At 47.8% G+C, this 24,036-nt stretch overlaps 2 protein-coding genes across 9 annotated transcripts in view; one reads left to right on the forward strand and one right to left on the reverse strand.

Moving 5' to 3' along the window:
• Positions 1-1,294: 1,294 nt before the first annotated feature.
• LOC117977467 (glutathione S-transferase theta-4-like) lies at positions 1,295-9,664 on the reverse strand. The gene is made up of 5 exons (XM_034948931.3): positions 9,452-9,664; positions 7,968-8,055; positions 5,387-5,537; positions 3,973-4,149; positions 1,295-2,623 (listed from the first exon to the last, which is right to left on the reverse strand). The coding sequence occupies exons 1-5, from the start codon at positions 9,573-9,575 to the stop codon at positions 2,426-2,428; spliced, it is 738 nt and encodes a 245-aa protein (XP_034804822.2). The 5' UTR covers positions 9,576-9,664; the 3' UTR covers positions 1,295-2,425.
• A 5,824-nt stretch (positions 9,665-15,488) lies between these two features.
• The window catches only part of CABIN1 (calcineurin binding protein 1), a 168,353-nt gene continuing 159,805 nt past the window's right edge, over positions 15,489-24,036 (forward strand). For 4 of the 8 annotated variants that reach the window (XM_003811073.5, XM_055105565.2, XM_055105564.2 and 1 more), the window contains exon 1: positions 15,489-15,563. The gene's annotated coding sequence lies outside the window, so the exon portion shown is untranslated. Of the gene's footprint in view, positions 15,925-24,036 lie in introns of all 8 variants that reach the window. The other 4 variants (XM_034948965.3, XM_034948961.3, XM_034948964.3 and 1 more) reach the window with 4 other exon arrangements.

Genomic DNA, 24,036 nt, shown 5'->3' on the forward strand with positions numbered 1-24,036 from the left:
TTCCTGGTTCACACCATTCTCCTGCCTCAGCCTCCCGAGTAGCTGGGACTACAGGTGCCCACCACCACGCCCCATCTAATTTTTTTGTATTTTTAGTAGAGATGGGGTTTCACTGCATTAGCCAGGATGGTCTTGATCTCCTGACCTCGTGATCCGCCCACCTCAGCCTCCCAAAGTGCTGGGATTACAGGCATGAGCCACCACGCCCGGCTTTTTGGTAGGATTTTAAAAAAATTAATATTTTAATATCTTTACTTTTACAGGTCTATTCAAATTTTATCTTCCTTCTTAAGTCCGTTTTGGTAGATTGTATGTTTCTAAAATTTTCTCATTTCATCGAGGTTATCTCATTTGTTCACATACAATTATTCATAGTATTTCTTTATAAACCTTTGTACTTCTCTAATACCAGTAGTGATGTGTCCATTTTCTTTCTTTCTGGTGTCTGGTTTTTTGGTTTTTGTTTTTTTTGTTTTTGTTTTTTTTTTGATATAAGGTTTTCCTATGTTACCCAGACTGGAGTGCAGTGGTGCAATCACAGCTCAATGTAACCTTGAATTCCTGGGCTAAAGTGATCCTCCCACCTTAGCCACCCAATTAGCTAGGACTACAGGCACGCACCAACACACTCAGCTAATTTTTTCTTTCTTTTTTTTTTTTGAGACGAAATTTTGCTCTTGTCACCCAGGGTGGAGTGCAGCAGTGTGATCTTGGCTCACTGCAACTCTGCTTCTTGGGTTCAAGCGATTCTCCTGCCTCAGCCTCCCGAGTAGCTGGGATTACAGGCGCCCGCCACCATGCCCAGCTAGTTTTTTATTTTTACTAGAGATGGTGTTTCACCATGTTGGCCAGGCTGGTCTGAAACTCCTGATATCAGGTGATCCGCCCGTCTCAGCCTCCCAAAGTGCTGGGATTACAGGCATGAACCACTGGGCCTTGCCTCCTAGCTAATTAAAAAAAATAAATAACTCTTTTTGTAGAAACAAGTCTCACTATGTTGCCCAGGCTGGTCTCAATCTCTTGGCCTCAAGTGATCCTCCTGCCTTGGCCTCCCAAAGTGCTGGGATTACAGGTGTGAGCCATTGCACCCATCCTCCACTTTCTTGGTGAATAATTTGAGTCTTATTTTTTCACTTGGCTATTCTAACTAAAGGTTTGCCAAGTTTTGTTGATCTTTTTAAAGATCCAATTTTTGGTTTCATTGATCTTCTCTATTGTTTTTCTGTTTTCCATTTCATTTATCTCCATTCTAATCTTTATTATTTCCTGTCTTCTTTTGGTGTTGGGTTTATTTTGCTCTTATTTTTCTAGTTCCTTAAGGTGTAAAGTTAGGTTATTGATTGAAGATTGTTCTTCTTTAACTTAGGTGTTTACAGCTATAAATTTTGCTCTTAGCACTGCTTCTGCTGCATCCTATAAATTTGGGCATGTTGTGTTTTCATTTTTATTCGTTCAAGATACTTTTTAATTTCCCTTGTGATTTTGTCTTTGACCCATTGGTTGTTTAAGAGTGTGCCGTTTAATTTCTATGTGCTTGTGAGTTTTCTAGTTTTCCTTTTGTTCTTGATTTTAAACTTTATTCCACTGTGTCCAGAGAACACCCTTTGTATGATTTCAATCTTCTTAAATTTGAGACTTAGGACCAAATATATGCTCTATACTGGAGAATATTCCATGTGCTCTTTAGAAGAATGCTTATTCTGCCCCTGTCGGGTGGAACGTTCTGTTCATGTCTAGTGTGTGCAATTGGTTTACAGTGCTTTTCAAGTCCTCTATTTCCTTGATGGTCTTCTGCAGTTTTTCTATTACTGAAAGCGGGGGCCAGGTGTGGTGGCTCACGCCCCGAATCCCTTTGGGGATTCAGGGTGGCTCAGCACTTTGGGAGGCTGAGGCGGGCGATTTGCCTGAGCTCAGGAGTTCGAGACCAGCCTGGGCAATACAATGAAACCCTGTCTCTACTAAAATACAGAAAAAAATTAGCTGGGCATGGCGGCATGTGCCTGTAATCCCAGCTACTCAGGAGGCTGAGGCAGGAGGATTGCTTGAACCTGGGAGGTGGATGTTGTAGTGAGCTGAGATCGCACCACTGCACTCCAGCCTGAGTGACAGAGTGAGACTCCATCTCAAAAAAAAAAAAAAAAAAAAAAAAGTCAGGTATTGAAGTCACCAACTATTATTACTGACAACGTAATCATATTTAACCCTTTACTTTTAAAATTCCTTTTGGAAACTGGAAGGATCTGTAACCACCACCCACTTCCACATCAGACCCTATGCATACGCCAACTGTCTGTTGCTCAGCAGCTGTGATGTTGTTCCAGTTCTTTATTAGGCAAAGAACAGTTGTTTTTTTAGCATTTCCTTTAAGGAAGGTGGCTCAGATCATTGAGCCAGCCAGGCCCTGCAGGATGGGCTGCGATTAGGGTCACAAGTACTTCTCCCGAAACTCACAGATTTTCTTCGTGACCATTAGATCCAATGTTGAAAAGTCCCAGTCGGCCAACTGCATTAGTCGATCATGGGCCTCCCTAAAGAGGCCACAGCCGATATTCAGCTCCACCCGCATACGCCACTCAGCTAGCTTGGAGCTGTTGAGGAAGACATTATAGTTGGCTGCCATGGGCTGTGGATAGACAAAGACGAAGATGTGGTCAGCCTGGGGACCAGCCCCACCTGGGTCCTCTCCCACAGCCGCTGGCCCACATCCCTAACATCTACCTATGCAAAGAATTAGGCTGCTGACCCCCAAGGCCTGAGCAAGGGGTCACAGACTATGTAATAGATGTAGGTGGGGATGGAGGATCCAGAATCCCTCAGAGTCCTTAGTCACTGGTCTTCTTGCTCCAAGCCTTCTGAACCACACTGAGAGGGTTCCTGGCCCAGGCAGCTCCCACTTCTCCAGCCTGCGACCTCGCATGAATCCTGCCTTCTTCCAGGGAAACCCCTTATCCCAGGTGTGTATATGCGGATGAGGGAGAGAACTCAGGTTTTTTCCTCCATGTTTAGACTCCCACTGTGATCAAGCTCAGGGGCTAAGATGGGAGACCTGGCAGGCAGTCTACCCTGCAGTTTGGCTGGCTCACTAAGACAGTCTACCCTGTAGTTGCGTTTGCACCAAAGATCTTTGGGAAGCCAAAGAAGGGGTGGGTCGATGGTGAAATGTAAGGGGTGGGGACGAAGTATATGGCTGAACCCTTGGGGCAGGCCAGAATGATTTTTCCTGGTGCTGGTCTGCCCTGCAAACAGACCAAAGAGACTAATTTTCATATCAGCCAGAGATCTCTGCGATAGGGAAAAGAACACTGTATTTCCTGGTCAATCCACCAGGATCCCAGGTGCCTCCTCCTGGCATATCTCTGGCTGATATGCAAATTAGTCTCTTTGGTCAGTGTGCAGTGCCCTAGCTGGTGTGCAGGATGGCCAGTTGAGACCCTGGCCAGTGTCTTGACAAGCAGAACTGGTCACCCTCCCCTGCATGTAGAGGCCACAGAAATGCCCCACACTCAGGTGTGCCTCCAAATGCACAGTGGATGCCCCTCAGACCCAGCCACGAGAGCTGTCCTCCAGAGCTGTCTGTCTGGAGCTCTGGGAAAGAGGCAGGGCCAGAAGGACACCCAGGAAGCCAGTGAACATTTCCTGGAGAGTCCAGCAAGAGGAGGAGGTATCTGGGATGCTGGTGGATTGAGCAGGAAATGCAGTGTTCCTCTGTATCCCAGGCTCACCCTCCGGGTCCTCCCACACCGAAGAATCTTTGTCAAGTGTGGAGAACTGTGATCCTTCCTGATTCATAACATTCTGTGCTTCCTGTTGCCCCGATTGAGTCCAGGCCCCCAGACCTGGTTCCCGCAGCCCCCATGGCAGCTCTGCCTGCCTTTCCCACCTCACCAGCCTATCCTCAAGTGACGGCCCCATTGGTCACAGAGGAGTCCTACCTCTGCCCAGGGTCTACCCCTCCTCCAACCCACCCCACACCTGCATCATCTCCACCACGGCCACCAAGTCAGCCAGTGAGATTTGGTTCCCGGTGATGAACATCTTATCCTGCAGAAACTTCTCCTCGAAGAGCTGCAGACTCTTCTTCACCTCTTCCACTGCATGCTCCATCTTCTCAGCTGAAACTTCCTCCCCTGTTATCTTTGGGATCAGCAACTGGCCAGGGTTGGGAAGAGGAGGGAAGAGGAGGCTGCACTCCAGGGCCACTTGCCCTGCCAGGTCTCTGTACTCTCATCTGCTGGATAGATATTGAACACTTCCCAGGATATAAAGCAGTTTCACCTCTTTTAGCAGTTCTGATTGGTGGAAGGTGCCGGGAACCATGTGTTCACAAGGATTTGGGGAGCTCAGCAGGCATAAGTCCTGTGATTGATTAGTGATGCCGGTCACAGGCATGGAATTCGAAGTAGAGACACGTGTACTGGTTATTTGTCATCTTCCAATTTTCTTTTTTCTTCTTTTTTTTTTTTTTTTTTTGAGACGGAGTCTCACTCTGTTGCCCATGCTGGAGTGCAGTGGCGGGATCTTACCTCACTGCAACCTCCGCCTGCTAGGTTCAAGAAATTCTCCTGCCTCAGCCTTTGGAGTAGCGTGGATTACAGGCACATGCCAGCATGCCTGGGTAACTTTTATATTTTTAGTAGAGATGGGGTTTCACCCTGTTGGCCAGGCTGTTATTGAAGTCCTGACCTTGTGATCCGCCCACCTCGGCCTCCCAAAGTGCTGGGATTACAGGCATGAGCCACTGTGCCTGGCCATCTTCAAATTTTCTATGAGCCATTTTTTTTTTTTTTTTTGAGATGGAATCTCACTTTGTCACCCAGGCTGGAGTGCAGTGGCATGATCTCGGCTCACTGCAACATCCACTTCCCTGGTTTAAGCGATTCTCCTGCCTCAGCCTCCTGAGTAGCTGGGATTACAGGTGCCCACCACCACACCAGCTAATTTTTTTTGTATTTTTAGTACAGACAGTGTTTCACATGTTGGACAGGTAGGTCTTGAACTCCTGACCTCAAGTGATCCACCTGCCTTGGCCTCCCAAAGTATTGGGATTACAAGCGTGAGCACTGCTCCTGGCCTTCTGTGGGCCTTTTGACGCTGAGATTCTCTAGTTCAGAATGAAATGCCTCGAATGCTGTCCTGGGTGAGTCACATCAGCCCCTCCTGTATGCCCTTCCCCTCGCCCTAATAAGACTCTTTCATGCCCATTGTTTCAGTCCACACTCCTGACAGCTCTGTAAGGCAGGTAGGAGAAGGAGCTGAGGAAATGAGGCCCAGAGAGGGAGGGAGACTTACTTGAGTTCACCAGCAGTCAGCAGGGCCAGAACTGGCCTCCAGCCTTCCTGACTCCCTTGTGCCCGTGTCCCCAAGCCCCAGAAGTGGCCCTGCTCACCTTGAGCCAGACTATCTTCTTCATGGGCAGCTGAAAGGCCGTGTGTTGCCAAGCCATGAACTCATCCACACGGGCACGTACGTGCAGGTCTGGCGGGTACCAGTGTGATGGTGCGCTGTACTTGCGGCACAGGTAGTAAAGGATGGCCACGCTGCAGAAGGGGCTGGTCAGGGGCACTGCCCTTGCCTTCCTGAGTGCCACTACATCAACCACCCCGGTGTGGCCTGGGCCCAACTGCTGGGGCTTCCAGAGCAAAGAGGAGCCCAAACAGCCCCGAGAAAGACCTTCACCAGAGCTGTCTGTCTGACAGTCAGTAAGGGCTGGGAAGGAGCCCTGCAGGGTGAGTAGGAGTTGGGGGCTGGTGGTATAACAAAGAGTAGGCCAGCAAGGGGAACAACACGTGTTGAATTGGGATGCTGAGGTGGAAGGATCACTTGAGCCCAGGAATTTGGGGCTACTGTGAGCCAAGATCACACCACTGCACTCCAGCTTGGGTGAAAGAGCAAGATCCTTTTTCAAAAACAAAAACGGGGGGGCACGATGGCTCACACCTGTAATCCCGGCACTTTGGGAGGCCAATGGGGGCAGATCCCTTGAGGCCAGGAGTTGGAGACCAGCCTGGCCAACATGGTGAAACCCTGTCTCTACTAAAATGAAAATACAAAAATTAGCTAGTTGTGGTGGCACACACCTGTAATCCCAGCTACTTGGGAAGCTGAGGCACGGGAGTCACTTGAACCTGGGAGGCAGAGGTTGTAGTGAGCCAAGATTGTGCCACTGTACTCCAGACTGGGCCACAGAGCAAGACTCTGTCTCAAAAAACCAATAAAGAAAAACACATGCTGAAATACGAGGGTAAAGGGAGCAAGGTAAATCTGAAGAAAAGAGAGTAGGGGGGTGCAACTGGAAGAAGGGTGGGGGTGATTGGGGAGTGATGAGGCAGCCACAGACACTGTGGAGGCCACGGAGGGTAGCCCCTGGAGGTGCAGGAAGGTTATGGACTTAATCCTTAAGATCAGGCATTATATAAGCCAGGGCATGAAAGGATCCATCTCTCTGGTGCTGGATGGAGGGTGAGCCCGAGGGGGCAGAATGGACAATGGGGGGGCCAGCAACTATCGGGAAGGTTGTGGTGTCTGGGAATGTTGGAGGCCATGGGGACAGAGGGAAGGGCACGGAGGGGAGACATGCTTCGGAGGGGATGTCCTAGGCCTTGCTGATTGATGGCTGGTGTGGGAACCTCCGCAGAACAAGGGCTTCTTTATCATCACCAACAGCAACCATGCCAAAGTAAAAAGGTCAGGGCATGGAGAGAGCTATCGGTTAAAATGTGGCAGGAGAGACAGCAACTGGCTGCAAGACTCAGAACTTCTTGGCTGGGCACGGTGGCTCACGCCTGTAATCCCAGCACTCTGGGAGGCCGAGGCGGGGGGATCATGGGGTCAGGAGATCGAGACCATCCTGGTTAACACAGTGAAACCCCGTCTCTACTAAAAATACAAAAAAATTAGCCAGGCATGGTGGCGGGCACCTGTAGTCCCAGCTACTCGGGAGGCTGAGGCAGGAGAATGGCGTGAACCCGGGAGGCGGAGCTTGCAGTGAGCCGAGATAGCGCCACTGCACTCCAGCCTGGGCAACAGAGCGAGACTCCGTCTCAGAAAAAAAAAAAAAAAAACTTCTTTGGATCCTGATCCAAACAAACTGCCAAGAAAATGTTTAGGAGATAATCATAGAGTTTTGAACAGGAGCCACATATTAGATGAAATCCAGGAATTATTGTTAATTTTATGAGGTATCTTAATGGTATCGTAGTGATGCTACGCTCTATCCTAGCCCAGGCTGGAGTGCAGTGGCGCAATCAGAGTTCACTGCAGTTCTGAACTCCTGGCCTCAAGCGATCCTCCCGTGTCAGCCTCTGGAAGTGCTGGGATTATAGGCATGAGCCACCACACCCAGCCTGTTGCTTTTTTAAATTTTTTTAAGAACTCTTATCTCTGAAAAGTATGTTCCTAAACATTTATTGATTTATTTACTTATTTATTTTTATTTTTGAGATGGGATCTCACTCTGTTGCCCACGCTGAAGTGCAATGACGCAGTCTTGGCTCACTGCATCCTCTGCCTCCTGGCTCAAGCAGTCTTTCCGCCTCAGCCTCCCGAGTAGCTGGGACTACAGGTGCAGACCACCATGCTGGCTAATTTTTGTATTTTTTGTAGAGATGGGGTTTTGCCATGTTGTCTAGGCTAGGCTGGTCTTGAACACGTGAGCTCAGGCCATCCCCTCACTTCAGCCTCTCAAAGTGCTAGAATTACAGGCGTGAGCTGGCTTCTAAACATTTATGAATGGAATGATGGGGTGTCTGGGAGGCAGGGGAATAGAAATGATGTAAAATGGACCCCAAGTTGGCAAGAGTCAGAGCTGGGCGATGGGTTTGTGGGGTTCCTCGTGTCCCTCATTAGTTAGTATTCACTCTCCTTTAGTGCACGTGTGAGATTTTCCATGGTAAAACAGACAAATGCTCGCACTGAGCCTCCCAGGAGGAGCAGAGACAGATGGTGCAAGGGCCCCAGGGAAGACTTACCTTTCACTTAAGATAAATTTCCCATCTTTGAGGCTGGGCAGCTTCCTGAGGGGGTTGATGTCAATGTATTCTTTGCTGTGGTGGTGACCTGGGAGGGGCAGGGAAGGTCTGAGGCTGTGGGACTCCAGGGGAGAGAGAACTGAGACTCCGAGAGACACAAATGACTCCCTCTCTATTTTCTCAAGAAGAGAGGACTGAGGCCCGGAGGGACATGGCGGCTCACCCCAGGTCACAGGGCAAGGCAGTTGCAGAACCGGACTGGGATCAGAACTGCTGGCTCCCAGCCTGCTCCACCCTAGGTTTGGTGACTCCCGTGCCTCCTACCTGTGTCCCAGGACCAGGATGACCCTTTTGCCCAGAAGCCGGAGGCCTCCAGTGCCCACCGCCAAAGCTGGATCTGAAAACACAGCCTTTGAATCACCTGAAGCCCTGAGGGCCTGGGTCCCATCCGCAATCCCATCGCTCTCACTCTGTCCCTACTTTAAGGAAGCCAGGCCCAGCACACAGCTGGACATCCAAAGGGAAGCTTCTCGGACACAATCAGGGTCATCTGAACAGGGAACCTGAGGTAGGGGCAGGAACTGAAACTCTTCCTGGACCAGCTGCCTCCAGTTGGAAACATTTCTGGGGGCTCCACTCGCAGCCCGTTCATTTCCACAGCTTCCCTGTCTCTTCCTCTGTGTTCTAGAGGCTTCTGCTTTTGCAGGCTGAGCTTTTGGAGTCCCTCTGTGCTGGGGATGGAGTTGGAGCCCACCCCTCTGACCCTCACTCAGGGTTAGTGGAGCCCTGAGCCTTTCTGAACACTGGGGAGGATGGGTGTAGACGGACTGTGCACTTCTGCCCCCTTTGCCAACCTGGTGGGCAGGTGCTGAGTTCACAAGGTCCTAGAATCCCACAAGGAAGCCAGGGTGCCTGGTGGGAGCCCAGGGAGTCCCAGCTACTGTTCCTTCCCCCTTCTCCTCGAAAAGCCTGTTCATCTGTGGCGTGGGGACTGTCATTAGTGAGCACTGACTAAGGTAGGCTGGACAAGGATGCAGCCTACAAGCCGCGTGGCATCTTTTCCTTCCCTGTGGACCTCTGGGGTGATTCCCTTGTCTCTGTCTCTGCTCCTCAGAAACGCCCCTATCAGGCTGTGCGCGGTGGCTCACGCCTGTAATCCCAGCACTCTGGAGGCTGAGGTGGGCAGATCACTTGAGGTTAGGAGTTTGAGACCAGCCTGGCCAACATGGTGAAACCCCTGTTAAAAATACAAAAAATTAGCTGGGCGTGGTGGTGTGCACCTCTAATCCCAGCTACTCGGGAGGCTGAGGCAGGAGACGCACTTGAACCCAGCAGAGGTTGCAGTGAGCCGAGATAGCACCACCGTACTCCATGCTGGGCAACAGAGTGAGACTCCATCAAAAAACAAGAAAAAAAGAAAAGCCCCAATCTGTGTGTCCTGCCTCCCCCCAGGACCAGGCCTGCCAGGCAGCATGGGAGCTGACCTTTCAGCAGATCCACAAACTGAAAGTTGAACTGGATGTCATGCTTCTTCGAGAAGATGTAGACGGCACGGCAGGGTGCTGACAGCAGGTCCATGTAGAGCTCCAGGGCCATGTTGAGACACATGCCAGGCCCCACAGCCGCAGCTGGCCAGCCACAGACCTGGGCCTATGTCTGGCCAGAGTCCCTGGCCCTGTGCCCTCTCCGATCTGGGCCCAGGACCCTGCATTCTGGAACCTCTTGTTTCCCTTTGTGTTGTCATAAGGCCAGGAAGCCTGCAATTCTCACAGCAGCAAGGATTCTAAGGAGGCCCAGGAGTAGGCTGGGGAGAGGCCCGTGGCAAAGGTGTGGCAGCCGTGACCCTACTCTCCCCCTTCAACGTGTGCCTGTGCCCCGTGGTGCCACCTCACAGACACCTGTCTGAGAAGGGATTGTGCCTGGGAATTCCCACGGCTGGATTTTCATTGCAGAACCTGACGAAAGGGGCTTTGCAGGGTCCAGAATGAAGAGGAGGCAATGAGAATTATCCCTGGAGGATACTAGAAGTAGAGGCTGGGAGTATCCACAGGTAAATCGAGCCTGAACTATGACCGGAAAGGAATTGGGAGAAAGAGACACAGGTGAATCGAGCCTGAACTATGACTAGAAAGGAATTGGGAGAAAGAGACACAGGAAACTGTGAGCTTTGGGAGCAATGGGGACACCACCACCAGGAAGTCAGGGGGCACTCAGCCAGTGTGTGCCACACAGAGGAGCCTAGAAACTTCCTGGCCTTGGTTGGGGCTGCAGTGGCCAGACTGTGTACCTGGTGGCCAAGGAAGGTAACTAGAGCCCCACGTAGAGGACTGAGTGCCACTCACTCTATGCTGTGATCTAATAGGTCTAGGCTGAGAAATGGGACTGACCCCACTTCTGGTGACAGAGTAAGCCTGGAGACAAGCGAAGAGCATGCAGTGTGTTTATTGCAGACAGCAGGGTGCAGTGGAGTGGGCTGCACCCACTGCACCTGCTTCTGGGCCAGCTGGGGGTCCCGCCGAGCCTCACTGTGGTTCAGAGGCTGGAGTATGAGCTTGTGGGCCTCCAGCAAGAGCTCAGTACCAAGGGCAGCCGCCACACAGGCCTGCCACACTGCCAGCCGGGGCCAGTCTTGGAAGAGGTCGCAGCCAACGGCAGTGGGCTGGGAAGACAGGGCAGCTGGGGTTGGGGCTCAGCCCCATGCCCAGAGTCCCCCCAGAGGGCAGGTGGGTAGGAAAGCTTCACCTGCATCACTTCCGTCAGCACCAAGTCTTCCAGGGAGATCTGCTCCATTGCCAGGAAGGGCCTGGCCACCAGCACCCCCCCATCCAGGTGCTTCAGGGCTGGCATCAGCCTCCCCAACAGCCGCTCCAGCTGTGCAGCATCCGCAGGCTGCCCCGAGAAGTGGGGCAGGAGAGACTGGGCTGGGAGGAGAGGAGCAACTTAACCCAGACTCTTGGAAGCCTCTTGGGCCTCCTCTCCATCCCTTCCTGGCTGCCATTCATTAGTGATGTCCTCTGGGGCTCTGTGTTCAGAAGGTTTCTAAGGATTCATTCAGGCTTAGGGGAAGGAGTACTGTGATAGATTAGTTATGTCTGCTGAGGACAGTGGAAGTGAAGCTAATATGTAATATGTACCAACTGGTACCTTCCATCTCTGGGGGTCCAGGCTCCTGCCCCAGCCTGCATGACAGGGCCTAGGAAGCTCACCTTGCACAGGTAGACATTGGTGGCAGGCAGCTGGATGGTGACATGCTTCCACGCCAAGTACTCATCCACGCAGGTGCGGGCTTGCAGCTCAGGTGGGTACCAGTGTCCCCGTATCTGGTACTTTCGACTCAGGTATAAAACGATGACCATGCTGTGGGCAGGGGATGTCAGAGATCTTTTCTCCAGCCTGTCAGGGCCAGGTGGCTTCATTGCTCATACTCAGGGTGATTTGACCAGGTTTTCTCCCCACCTTCACCTTCAGGGGAGGACCTTCCCTATACTGCAACTCCCTCCAGGCAGTATCTCCCCACGACCAAACCACTCTGTTTCTCCATTTCCAACTCTGATCCTCCCTGGGCCCATGTTTCCACCTCCCCTCCCAGTTACCATACCATCCTGCCCTCTGTGCCCAGGCCCCACTCCCTGGCATCAGGGTCCCCACTCAGAGTGCCTGCCGTGTGGGCCCTGCCCAAAAGGTCTCCAAGTTCCCTTCCTAGTGCCCCAGAACACTAGGTGCCCATTTTCCATCCTCAGGTAAGCCCTGGGAGGTGGATACATTATTCCTCCCACTCCGTTTTACAGAGGAGAAACCTGGCACATGAAGTTCTGTGATTTCCCCAAGGGCATGGATTGAGGAAGTGGTGAGCTGGGATTGAATGTGGAGTCTCCCCTGGGTCTGCCCAGCTCCTAGGACTCTGAAAGGATGAGCTGGGGACATTTGGGGAGGAGCCAGCCTCAAGCCTGGGCCTTGCCCGCTGGCTTCAGGTTGTCCAGGTTTATCTGGGTGACCTGTGTCCTTTCCCCACCTGGGCAGCTCCACCTGGCTTAGACTCTAGCCAGGTTCCAGCCACCAGCTTTAGCCCAAAGGTGCCCCTGGGTCCAGGCTCTGCATCGGAGCTACACAGGCTGAAATGAGGAAGGGGCCTCAGTGATTTGGAAAGATCTCCAAGCCAAGGAAAGATCTCCCCTCTCGCCTCTGACTCCCCCTACAACTCTGAGCCCCAGAACCCAGGCAGATCCTGGCTCTGACCCTGGGTGGGCACCAGGTCACCATTACCTCTCTGCTAGTAGGAAGTCGCCATCTCTGAGGGCAGGCACCTTCCCCAGGGGGTTCACCTTCAGGAACTCAGGCTTCAGGTGCTCCCCTGGTGGGCAGAAAGGAGAGAAGGCTCAGTGCAGGGCCTGGTCCTTGGCACCCACTCCATGGGGCCCAGCCCAGCCACCTGGCTCACCCCAAGCCAACTCCACGGTCCACAGCTCAAAAGGGATGTCATTCTGTCTTGCAAAAGTGGATAGTGTGTCAGGTCCAGGAAGAGCTCAAGCCCCATTGCTGCTCCTCTCACCTGCCCTCCCCAGAATTCTGGACCTCCAGGAGTTGCTCAGCCCTTCTCCACTAGTTCTGAGCTGTTTCCTGTCCATAGTCTGCTGTAGTGGGCCAGAGCACAGGGCAGAGTTGGCTTCAGGGACTTTCTCTGGGCATTCCTGGGCAGAGAACTTCATCTTCTCTCTTAACTCTTGCTGAGAATTCTCTGTAGCTAGGCACTTGTAAAACCCATGTCCCAGAATGCCAAACCTGGAAATGCAATGTCAGCGCTGAAGCTGCATTGAAACTGAATGAATGAGGTCCCCACCCTCTTATCTAAATATCCTATCAGTCTGTTGAATGTCAAAGTATGTAGGGGTGGTGTGGGGGAGCCTATAGGGAGTCTCCATTTCTGTAGCTTTCCACATGTTCCATGCAGAATTTTCCTCTAATGACCCTTGGACACCGTGGTGGTCACTGTTTCCCTGCATAAACCTTTGATGATCCTTATCTTTAGCGTACCAGTGAAACACCAAATTCAGATTTTCAGTCTGTGCAGTCTATGTAGTTAATAAAATCAATTTCTAATGGAATATGCCTGTGCCTGGTGTGTTTGTACCTAACCACTGCTAAGGACTTTCATTGATAGCTAGACCTTGGAGTTCCTTCCCCTGGACCCCTGACCCAAGTATTTTGCACTCATTCCTCTGCCAGTGTGTTTCATGGTGTCCTGCTTCCCAGAGTGCCTCAGGGAATGCTTGCATTGGATATGAATGATTCGTTGCGGTCACCATGGATGGGATTCAGGCCTAACTCTCACCAAGACCATAAGGCCACAGTCTTCGATCTAGATTCCCCATGTTAAATCTGCTATCCTCAGTGTAGTGAGAGAAAAGTTAGGTAATTAAGGTGGGTCCTTGGTAAAACTCCTTTAAACAGAGGAACAGCCTGAAAAATCAGGCTTCAGGCACAGATAAGGAAACTTGCACAAACCTCTGGCCCACTCAGATAAAGGAACAATGCCCAACACAGAAACACCTTTGATCTTTGTGCCTAAGGCATGCCCACAGCTACTTTGATAAGGGAACAAGACCCAGCATAGAAATGCCTTTGTCCTTTGTATAACCAGTGGGCTTCCAGGAAATAGTCTCTTCTCCTTTTGTGGACATGTACACGGTGGGCTACAGTGGGTTCCAGTGGGCACTTTCCTTTCTTGGACGTGCTTTAGAATGTGAGCCTCTGATTGGTCCTGGGCCAGGCTATCACTTCAGCTCCTGATTGGTCCCTCAAGGTCCAGGGGCCAAGCTGAGTAGTGCTTTCTCCAAGACCAGTCAGTACATTCCTTCCTTTCCCAGTCCATAAAACCCCCGGACCCAGCCTCATAATGGGCAACCTGCTTGGGCCCCCTGCCAGCTGCAATGAGCTTTCTTCATTTGCTTATTAAACTTTTGCTTCAACCTTACCCTTTGTGTCCACACTCCCTAATTTTCTTGGTCGTGAGACAAAGAATTCTGGGTGATACCCCACAATGAGAGACTGGTACATTGTGGTGCACGGGCAAGACTGCAACAATATGTTTTCTGCTTGCTTGTTTGGACTGGCCTCTTCCTAACTCTCCAGAGTGCTCTCTCCCCACTGTGGCCCTGAGCTTTGCCTCATGGTAACACTGTGCTGCGTGACACTCCAGCATGATCTGCATGTTTCTCACCTCCGGACCTTCCCCACACAACTTTCTTGCTGCTTGGACCACCCTTCCCACCTATTTTCAACTGTTTCTCTCCAGCGCATCTTTCATGATAAGGCTTGAGTGGAAGCTGTATCCGAGGCTGAAGGTTATCCATGCAGCTTTGAAACCATCTGTTTATGCTTCTGTTTACCCCCCAAATACTGTTTACCCCAATACTCAAAGTCAAGGTTGGTGACTCAACAATTTTCAGAACTTCTAGCTTATCAGTATAGCTTTATTGTACTGAACTGAGTTTTTCACCATGCTTTTACTGTCTTTGAGGTTAAAAAGCCCCCAACATTCACTCCTATTTGAATCATCTGTGCAAGACTCAAGCAGCTATGAATTCAACCACAGTGTAAAGTTCTTCCCTACAATGCTTTATTGTTATTCTAGCTCCCAAGAGAGTACCATCTTTCAGCCCAAGACCCTTGACAGAACCCCTTCAACTCTGTCACCTTTTTTCATCTCTGGAATTCTGACACCACCCATGACCCCTCTCCTTGTTCATTTACTAGGTTTTGTTCCTTTTTTTCCTTTTGTTTCAATATCCTATTGTATCTGTGCCTTTTGGGCTTCACATCCTTTTTGGAAAGAGAGGCGCAGGTAATATAATGAATGAGGATGCTCCTCCTCCCTGGTTCCAAGTCAATTTTCTCCAACGCGCTGGTCTGCTTGGCTTTGAATGAGGCTCAACACAAATTCATAAACTTTCTTACAACATTTTGAGATTTTTTGGTGATTTTTATTTTTATTATTTATTTATTTATTACCTTATCAGCTATCCTTAGTGTTAGTGTATTTTATGTGTGACCCAAAACAATTCTTCCAACGTGGACCAGGGAAACCAAAAGATTGGACACCCCGCTCTAAGTGTTCCCCAAGTTTCCACTGTTTTCAGAGCACATGTCCCAGGTAATAACACATAGCCCATCATTTAGTGACTGCTCAGGGTGCAAGCTGTGGAGAAGAGAGTCCGACTACGAGCTGGTGCTCTAAGCCTCCAGCACGCTAGGACCGACGACGGGGATCCGGAAACAACAAGCTCCACTCCCGCAACACACACACACACACCCACACCCACACACACACACGGGGATCCGGAAACAACAAGCTCCACTCCCGCAACACACACACACACACACACACACACACACACACACACACACACACACACACACACACACACACACACACACACACACACACACACACACACACACACACACGCGGCGCGTGCGCCCCCGCTGATTGGCTGGCACAACCGGCACCGGAGCCAATGGGAGCACGCCTTGTTGTCAGGCGCGCAGCCGGACGGCGCGGTGGTCGGGACAGACTGGCCGTTGCTGTGGAGACGCCTGGTGAGTTCCTGGAAGGCTGGTTTGAAGGCGGTGCCGGGGTGAGGGTGAGGCTCAGCAGAGCCCGGGGCACAGGCCGGAGGGGCTGCAGGCGCGAGGCTGGGTTACGTGAGGACGCTGGGGGTTTCGCGGGCAGCTTTAGAGCCCCAGTCAGGGAAACCGAGACCGGGCTTCCTGGCTGCCTCGCGAGCCTCTTCATGGCTCTCGCCGCCGCCCTGAGGTGCCTAGAATGGGTTCCGGCCGCCGGGGAGGTTCCCAGTAACCGCAGGAGCCACCATTGATTTGGCGTCTGCTGGGTGCAAAGCCCAGCGCGCTAACCCTTTACTCGCGACCTTTCGCTTCACCTTCACAGCAGCCCTACGAGGTGAGTGCTGTTATTAGTGCCATTTACAGGGGTGGAAACTGAGGCCGAGGGTAGGTGAAATGATTTGCTCCAAGTCACCCAGTGGGTGAGCGCGACTCCAGACTGAAAATTTTGACCGTTCTGCTTCACTGCCTCCCCGGAAGAGGCGGGCCCTGGCCAGATGGAACTCACCTGGCATTCCCAAGGTATCTGCACAAGTGGCTTTGGGAGTCACTTAATTCTTCAGGACCTGGGTTATTACAGGTTATAAGTGTGGGACCGTCGGATTCCATGTGGCTAAGATTCCTTCTATGTGATTATTGTGGTTAGAAATAGAATATGCTTAGAACAGTCTCGTTCAGCGGTCGGCAAACTTTTGTTGTAAATATATCAGTGTTTACATTGTTATATTGTAAGTATAATGAGTATAATAGTATTCATAATAGTAGTTTAGGCTTGGGGGGGTCCATACTCTGTCTACTTAACTGTAGCGATGTAGTGTGGATACAGCCAAAGGCAATACATAACAGACTAGCTGCGTCGCAATAAAATTTTAATTATGGGGACTGAAGTTTTAATTTTATATATTGTTAATATAATTTTCATGTGTCATGATTTTTTCCCCCAAATATTAAAAAATGTAAAAACCATTCTTTGCTCGTGGGCTGTACAAAAAGGGTGGGCTGGTTAGCTTGCAGAACCCTCATCTAGTACAAAGCCTCATACATGAGGGGAAACAGACTGAGAGACTGACATCTATGTCAAGTCAGTCACACAGCCAGGGCACTGCCACCACTGAGCTTAAGACATAGGCTTCCCACCTTCCAGGCCAGGAAACATCCCCAGTTATCACTCTGGATCAGGGTGCTGAGGTCTGAAGGTGTGCTACTCTTTATCGTGTTCTGAGGCCATGGAAACTATATTCTAAGGGGTTTGGAAACTTATTAGCTTAGACTAATAAGCCTGGTGAATGTGCTGCTATCTGAGGAAATGCAGCTGCTGGGCTGGGAGTCAGAAATGAATAGATATTTTTCTTTTTCATGATTATTCAATAGCTTTTTTGTGTGTGTGTGACGGAGTCTTGGTCTGTCGCCCAGGCTGGAGTGCAGTGGCATGATCTCGGCTCACTGCAATCTCCGCCTCCCGGGTTCAAGCAGTTCTCCTGTCTCGGCCTCCCCAGTAGCTGGGACTACAGACACCCGCCACCATGCTTGGCTAATTTTTGTATTTTTAGTAGAGACGGGGTTTCACCGTATTGGTCAGGCTGCTCTCAAACTCCTGACCTCAGGTGATCCACCCGCCTCGGCCTCTGAAAGTGTTGGGATTACAGGCGTCAGACACCGCGCCCGGCCTCAATAGCTTTTTTTTTTTTTAAGCTCCTTTTAGTGAGTTTCTTGGATTTATGGTGAACAATACATAAATGGTTACCATCCTCACATTGCTTACAGATGATAAATATATAATCAAAATGGTTATTTCTTTTTAAGCTTTTTTTTTTTTTTTTTTTTTTTGAGATGGAGTCTCGCCTGTGGCCCAGGCTGGAGTGCAGTGGCGCGATCTCGCCTCACTGCAAGCTCCGCCGCCTGGGTTCACGCCATTCTCCTGCCTCAGCCTCCCTAGTAGCTGGGACTACAGGCGCCTGTCACCACACCCTGCTAGTTTTTTGTATTTTTTAGTAGAGACGGAGTTTCACCGTGTTAGCCAGGATGGTCTTGATCTCCTGACCTCATGATCCGCCCGCCTCGGCCTCCAAAAGTGCTGGGATTACTGGCGTGAGCCACCATGCCCGGCCTCTTTTTAATCTTTTTAAACTAATTTTAGATTTAGAGAAAAATTGCAACAATACAAAACGCTCTGTTATGTCCCTCACCCTGCTTTCCCTAATGTTAACATCTTACATAATCATACAATTATCAAGAACAGAAATCTAGTGTTGGTACAGTATTATTAACTACATTACAGATGTGATATGAATGTTACCATTTTTTAAATTAAGGTTGTGTTTTCATTCCAGGACCCTATCCAAGATCCCATGTTGCATTTAGTTATTTCTCCTTGGTCCATAACACTTCCTTAGTCTTTTCTTGTTTTCCTTGGCTTTGATGCTTTTAAAGAGTAGTGATCAGTTATTTTGTCTAACGTCTCTCAATTTAAAGGTTTGTCCAGTGTTTTCTAATGATTGGGGTGAGATTATGCATTGTTGGCCAGAATAACACAAAGACACATTATCTTTGTGTCTTTCTCAGTGCATCACATGGAGTCCAAGATATTGGAATGTCTTATTACTGGTGATATTTACCTTGATCTATTGGTGTACTTGGTGTCTACCAGGTTTCTACACCATAAAATTACTATCCCTTTCTAATTAATAAGTCTCTTGGGAGAGATACATTGAGAGGACACAAATTCTCGTTCTCCACAAATTTGCTCACTGACTTTAGCATCCATCTGCAGATCTTTGTGGTGTTTGCCTAAAGGTAATTATTTCTCTCTTTCCTTCTACATTATTAAGCCAAGTTCTACTGAAAGGAGAACTACCCTCTCTCTCTTTTATTTATTTATTTGATTATTTATGTGTCAGTGTAGGCCATGGATATGTATTATATTCTATGAGTTAAAATTCATTATCATCATTATTTTGTTGCTTACTGTTCCAGCATTGGCTATTTAGTTAGGATCTCCTTCAGGTTAGCTTCTGTGGCCTATCAACCGGCCCTCATTTTTTTTTTTTTTTTTTCCTTCAAGCACTTACTTACTTTATGGCACACCACAAGGTGTTCCAGGCTCATCTTGTGTTTTCTCTGACCCAACTCTGGAATCAGTTCTTTTTGTCTTTAGCCTATCCAGTCAAGATACCATTTTCTACAGTTACTTAGGTTAGTTCGTTTCTTCCTCATGCCTTTCAGAGTGGTTATGTTAGTTGTAATAGTTAGGTTCATTGTTAGTGTTTATATTTCATTTTGAGTTCCCCCTACATCCTAGCTGATTTTAGTTGTTTTTGCGGTATGAATTATGACTGATTTCTGAGAGTCAGAGCTACACACAAAGGTATACTCAAAGAAGTGTCTTTCCCTTCTTATGCCTACTGCCCTGTTCCCATTCACCCCTTCTTTTCACCGCTTTCCCACCTACCCTGTATAGCTAACTTTGGTATCTGGATTATCTCGTGTTTCTTTCGCACAAGTGAACAGTTAGTTGTGTATTTTTTCACATCCTCTTCTTTCTTATACAAAGATGACATGCTATATAGATAATTGTGTTTGCTTTTTTCACTTAATAGTATGTTTTAGGCCAGGCGTGGTGGCTCATGCCTGTAATCCCAGCACTTTAGGAGGCTGAGGTGGGCAGATTGCCTGAGGTCAGGATTTCAAGACTAGCCTGGCCAACATGGTGAAACCCCGTCTCTACTAAAAATACAAAAAAATTAGCCGGGTGTGGTGGTGGCACCTGTAATCCCAGCCACTTGGAAGGCTGAGGCTGGAGAATCGCTTGAACCTGGGAGGCAGACGTTGCAGTGAGCCAAGATTGCACCACTGCACTCCAGCCTGGGTGACCTGCCGAGTGAGACTCCATCTCCAAAAAAAAAAAAAAAAAAAAGAATAGTGTGTCTTGAAAATCACCCCATATCTGTTCATAGAGATCTTCCTCATTCTTTTTTTTTTTTGAGACGGAGTCTCGCTCTTTTGCCCAGGCCTGAGTGCATTGGCGCTATCTCGGCTCACTGCAAGCTCTGCCTCCCAGGTTCACGCCGTTCTGCTGCCTGAGCCTCCCGAGTAGCTGGGACTACAGGCGCCCACCACCGCGCCTGGCTAATTTTTTTGTATTTTTAGTAGAGACGGGGTTTCACCGTGTTAGCCAGGATGGTCTCGATCTTCTGACCTTGTGATCCGCCCGCCTCAGCCTCCCAAAGTGCTAGGATTACAGGCATGAGCCACTGCGCCCGGCCCCTCATTAATTTTTAAAAACATCTTTATTGAGGCCAGGCATGGTGGCTCACGCCTGTAATCCCAGACTTTGGGAGGCTGAGATGGGCAGATCATTTGAGGTCTGGAGTTTGAGGCCAGCCTGACCAACATGGTGAAACCCCTTTCTACTAAAAATACAAAAAAAATTAGCTGGGCATGGTGGTGCATGCATGTAGTCCCAGCTACCCGGGAAGCTGAGGCAGGAGTATCGCTTGAACCCGGGAGGCGGAGGTTGCAGTGAGCCGAGATCGCGCCACTGCACTCCAGCCAGGGCGACAGGGCGAGACCCCGTCTCAAGAAAACACAAACAAGCAAAAACATCTTTATTGAGATATAATTTACATACCTTACAATTGACCAATTTAAGTATACAATTGAGTGGTTTTTAGTACATACACAGTTATGCAAGCATCATCGCAATACATTTTAGAACATTTTTATCACCCTTAAAAGAAACCCTGATCCGTTAGCAATTAGCAGTTACTTCCCATCCTGTCTTCCCCCAGCTCTAGGCAACCACGAATCCACTTTCTGACTTTATAAATTTGCCTGTTTTGGACATTTCATGTAAATGGGATCATACAATATGTGGTATTTTGTTACTGGCTTCTTCCACTTAGGATAATGTTTTCATGGTTCATCCATGTTGTCAGTGTTTCATTATTTTTATGGCTGAATAATATTCCATTTTATGGATATACCACCTTTTGTTTATCCATTTATCAGTTGATGGATTTTGGGTTTCTACTTATGCATTATTTTGAATTATGTTGCTATGAACATTGCCTCATTAATTTTTACAGCTGCATATTACTTCATTATATGAATGTACCATAGTATGTACCATAGTACGTTATAATAGTTTATTCATCTACTCTCCTATCTATGGCCATTTAAGCTGCTTCCATTATCTTGCAGTTACAAACAGTGCTGCACGGTGAATAATTCTGTGCATATGTATTTTTGTATTGTTGGAGGTACATATTCAGGGTAGTTTCTAAAAGTGGAATTGCTGGGTTGAAAGGTAAATGCATATGTAGTTTTCTCAGATATAGTCAAATTTCCCTCCAGAAGGGTTGTACCAATTTCCAACAGTGTATGAGAATAGCGCCTGTTTCTCCACAACCTCGCCAACAGTGTGTGCTGTCATGCTTTAATTTTTGCAGTGAGAAATAGTGTCTAGTGTTGTTTTGTTTTAATATGCATATCTCTATGAATGATTTGAACATTTTTTCATATGTTTTCGAGCTAGTTGCGTCTTCTTTTGTGATTTATCTGTTCGTATTTTTTCTCCATTTGTCTACCAGGTTTTTGTTTTTCTGTTCTTTAGCTTTTTAAAAAAAATTGTGATAAAATATAAGCAACATACAATTTATCTTTTTTTTTTTTTTTTGAGATGGAGTCTCCGTCACCAGGCTGGAGTGCAATGGCGCGATCTCGGCTCACTGCAACCTCCACCTCTTGGGTTCAAGCAATTCTCCTGCCTCAGCCTCCCGAGTAGCTGGGACTACAGGCGCGTGCCACCATGCCCAGCTAATTTTTTTGTATTTTTAGCAGAGACAGGGTTTCACTGTGTTAGCCAGGATGGTCTCCATCTCCTGACCTCCTCATCTGCCTGCCTCAGCCTCCCAAAGTGCTGGGATTACAGGCGTGAGCCACTGCGCCTGACCCAATTTATCATTTTAACCATTTTTTAAGTGTGCCATTTTGTGCCATTAAATACATCCACATTGTTATGCAGCCATCACCACCATCCATCTCTGGAACTTTTTTCATCTTTTCAAACTGAAACTCTGTATCCATTAAACAGGAATTCCCATTCTTCCCTCCCCTAGCCCTGTGGCCACTATTCTACTTTCTGTTTCTATGAATTTGACTACTGTAGGTACCTTATATACATGGAATCGTACAATATTTGTCTTTTTATGACTGGCTTATTCGACTTACTATAATGTCTTCAAGGTTCATCCACGTCGTAGCATATTTCGGAATTACCTTCTTTTTTGTGACATGTGTCAGGATTACCTTCCTTTTTAAGGCTGAATAATAAATGTTTCATTGTATGTATATACTACATTTTGTTTAGCCATTCATCTGTCATGAACAGTTGGGTTGCTTTCACCATTTTTTTTTTTTCTTAGCTTCAGCTTAAAGGAGGCCACCTTTCGACTATTGTAAGTAACGCTGTGTCCCTCAGTTGTAAAACGTTATTTATTTATTTAAAATAGTATGGTGCTCTTGTCACCCAGGCTGGAATGCAATGGCGTGATCACAGCTCACTGCAGCCTCAACCTTCTACCTCAACTGCCCTGAGTAGCTGGGACTACAGATGTGTACCACCATGCCCTGGCTAATTTTTAAATTTTTTGTAGAGATGGAGTCTCTCTGTGTTGCCCAGGCTGGTTTTGAACTCCTGGCCTCAAGCAATCCTTTCACCTCGGCTTCCCAAAGTGCTGGGACTAAAGGTGTGAGCCACCATGCCCATCCTATTTCTCAGTTTTTAAGAGCTGTTTGTATATTAGGGATATTAGTCCCTTGTCAGTGGTATATGTTGCAAATATTTTCTCCCAATTTGTTAGCTTTTAATTTTTTTTCTGAGTTTTAAAATTTTTTTTTGTCATGCAAAAATTTTTAAATTTTTATGTAGTTAAATGTATCACTCTTTTACTGTTTGTGAATTTTAAATCATATTTGGCCCTTCTCTACTACTTAATACTAAGTGTTAATACAAAGGTTAAAGAGGAATTCACCAGTATCTCCTTTAGTAGTTGTATGGTTTCATTTTTTATCATTTAGATTTCTAATTCATTTGCAAGTTTATTCTTGTGAGTTATCTTTTTCCAACAGTGAATACTGTTCCAGCAGTATTTAATACAAAGTTCATCTTGACTCTAGTGATTTGAGATGCCATCTTTGCCATATTTTTTATTTCCATATGTACTTGAGTCTAATTCTGGACCTCATCTTTTTGTGTACATATGCAGCAGTACCTCACTGATTTCATTATGAAGGCTTTGTACAGTAGGTTTTAATGTCTGTTATACCTATCCCCCCTTACAGTTTTTTTTTTCATTGTTTTCCTAGTCTTAAATTTTTGTTTTTCCATATGAATTTTAGTATCAACTTGTCAATATTATCTTGTCAGTATTTGTATTGGGATTGCATTGAATGTATAAATTAACTTGGGAAGAACTGACATCTTTATATTTTTGAATCCTATCCAAGAACAGGGGATGTCATTTCATTTGTTCAAGTTAACTTTAGTGTCTTTTAATAGTGATTTAAACTTTTTCTTGCACAGTTTTAATTAACTTTATTCCTAAGTATTTAATGATCTTGTTGCTATTGCAAATGGGATTTTTCTCTACCATAATGTCTTCTTTTATGGTTTGTATATATGAAGGCTATTGATTTTTATGTATTAATCTTATATTGTGCAACTTCACTGAGTGTTTTTTTTTTTTTTTTTTTGAGAAGGAGTCTCACTCTGTCGCCCAGGCTGGAGTGCAGTGGGGCAATCTTGGCTCACTGCAACCTCCGCCTCCTGAGTTTAAGTGATTCTCCTGCCTCAGCCTCCTGAGTAGCTGGGATTACAGGCATGCGCCACCATGCCTGGCTGATTTTTTGTATTTTTGGTAGAGACAGGGTTTCACCATGTTGGTCAGGCTAGCCTCGAACTCCTGACTTCATGATCCTCCGCCTTGGCCTCCCAAAGTGCTGGGATTACAGGCGTGAGCCTGTAATTTTTGTATTTTTGGTAGAGACAGGGTTTCACCGTGTTGGCCAGGATGGTCTCGAACTGCTGACCTCAAGCAATCCACCCACCTCAGCCTCGCAGAGCACTGGGATTACAGGCATGAGCCACCATGCCCAGCCCGCTGAGTTATTATTGAATAAATTTTATCATTGATTTTGGGGTTTTCCAGGTAGTATATCATATTATCTACAATTAGTGATAGCTTTTCTTTACCCTTTTTTTTTTTTTTTTTTTTTTTGAGACGGAGTTTCGCCCTTGTTGCCCAGGCTGGAGTGCAATGGTGCAATCTTAGCTCACCACAACCTCTGCTTCCTGGATTCAAGCAATTCTCCTGCTTCACCCTCCCGAGTAGCTGGGATCACAGGCATGCGCCACCATGCCCAGCTAATTTTGTATTTTTAGTAGAGATGG

Source organism: Pan paniscus, chromosome 23 (genome assembly GCF_029289425.2).
Source record: "Pan paniscus chromosome 23, NHGRI_mPanPan1-v2.0_pri, whole genome shotgun sequence".
In the NCBI taxonomy this organism is placed as follows: Eukaryota; Metazoa; Chordata; class Mammalia; order Primates; family Hominidae; genus Pan; species Pan paniscus.

Bases quoted from the DNA above. Each gene is read 5' to 3' on its own strand.
- LOC117977467 (XM_034948931.3), bottom strand. From the start codon at position 9,575: ATGTGTCTCAACATGGCCCTGGAGCTCTACATGGACCTGCTGTCAGCA. The intron at 5,538-7,967 runs GTAAGTCTTCCC...CCCCTTCTGCAG, and splicing joins AAATTTATCTTAAGTGAAAG to CGTGGCCATCCTTTACTACC. The intron at 2,624-3,972 runs GTGTGGGGTGGG...GTCTATCCACAG, and splicing joins CCGTGGTGGAGATGATGCAG to CCCATGGCAGCCAACTATAA.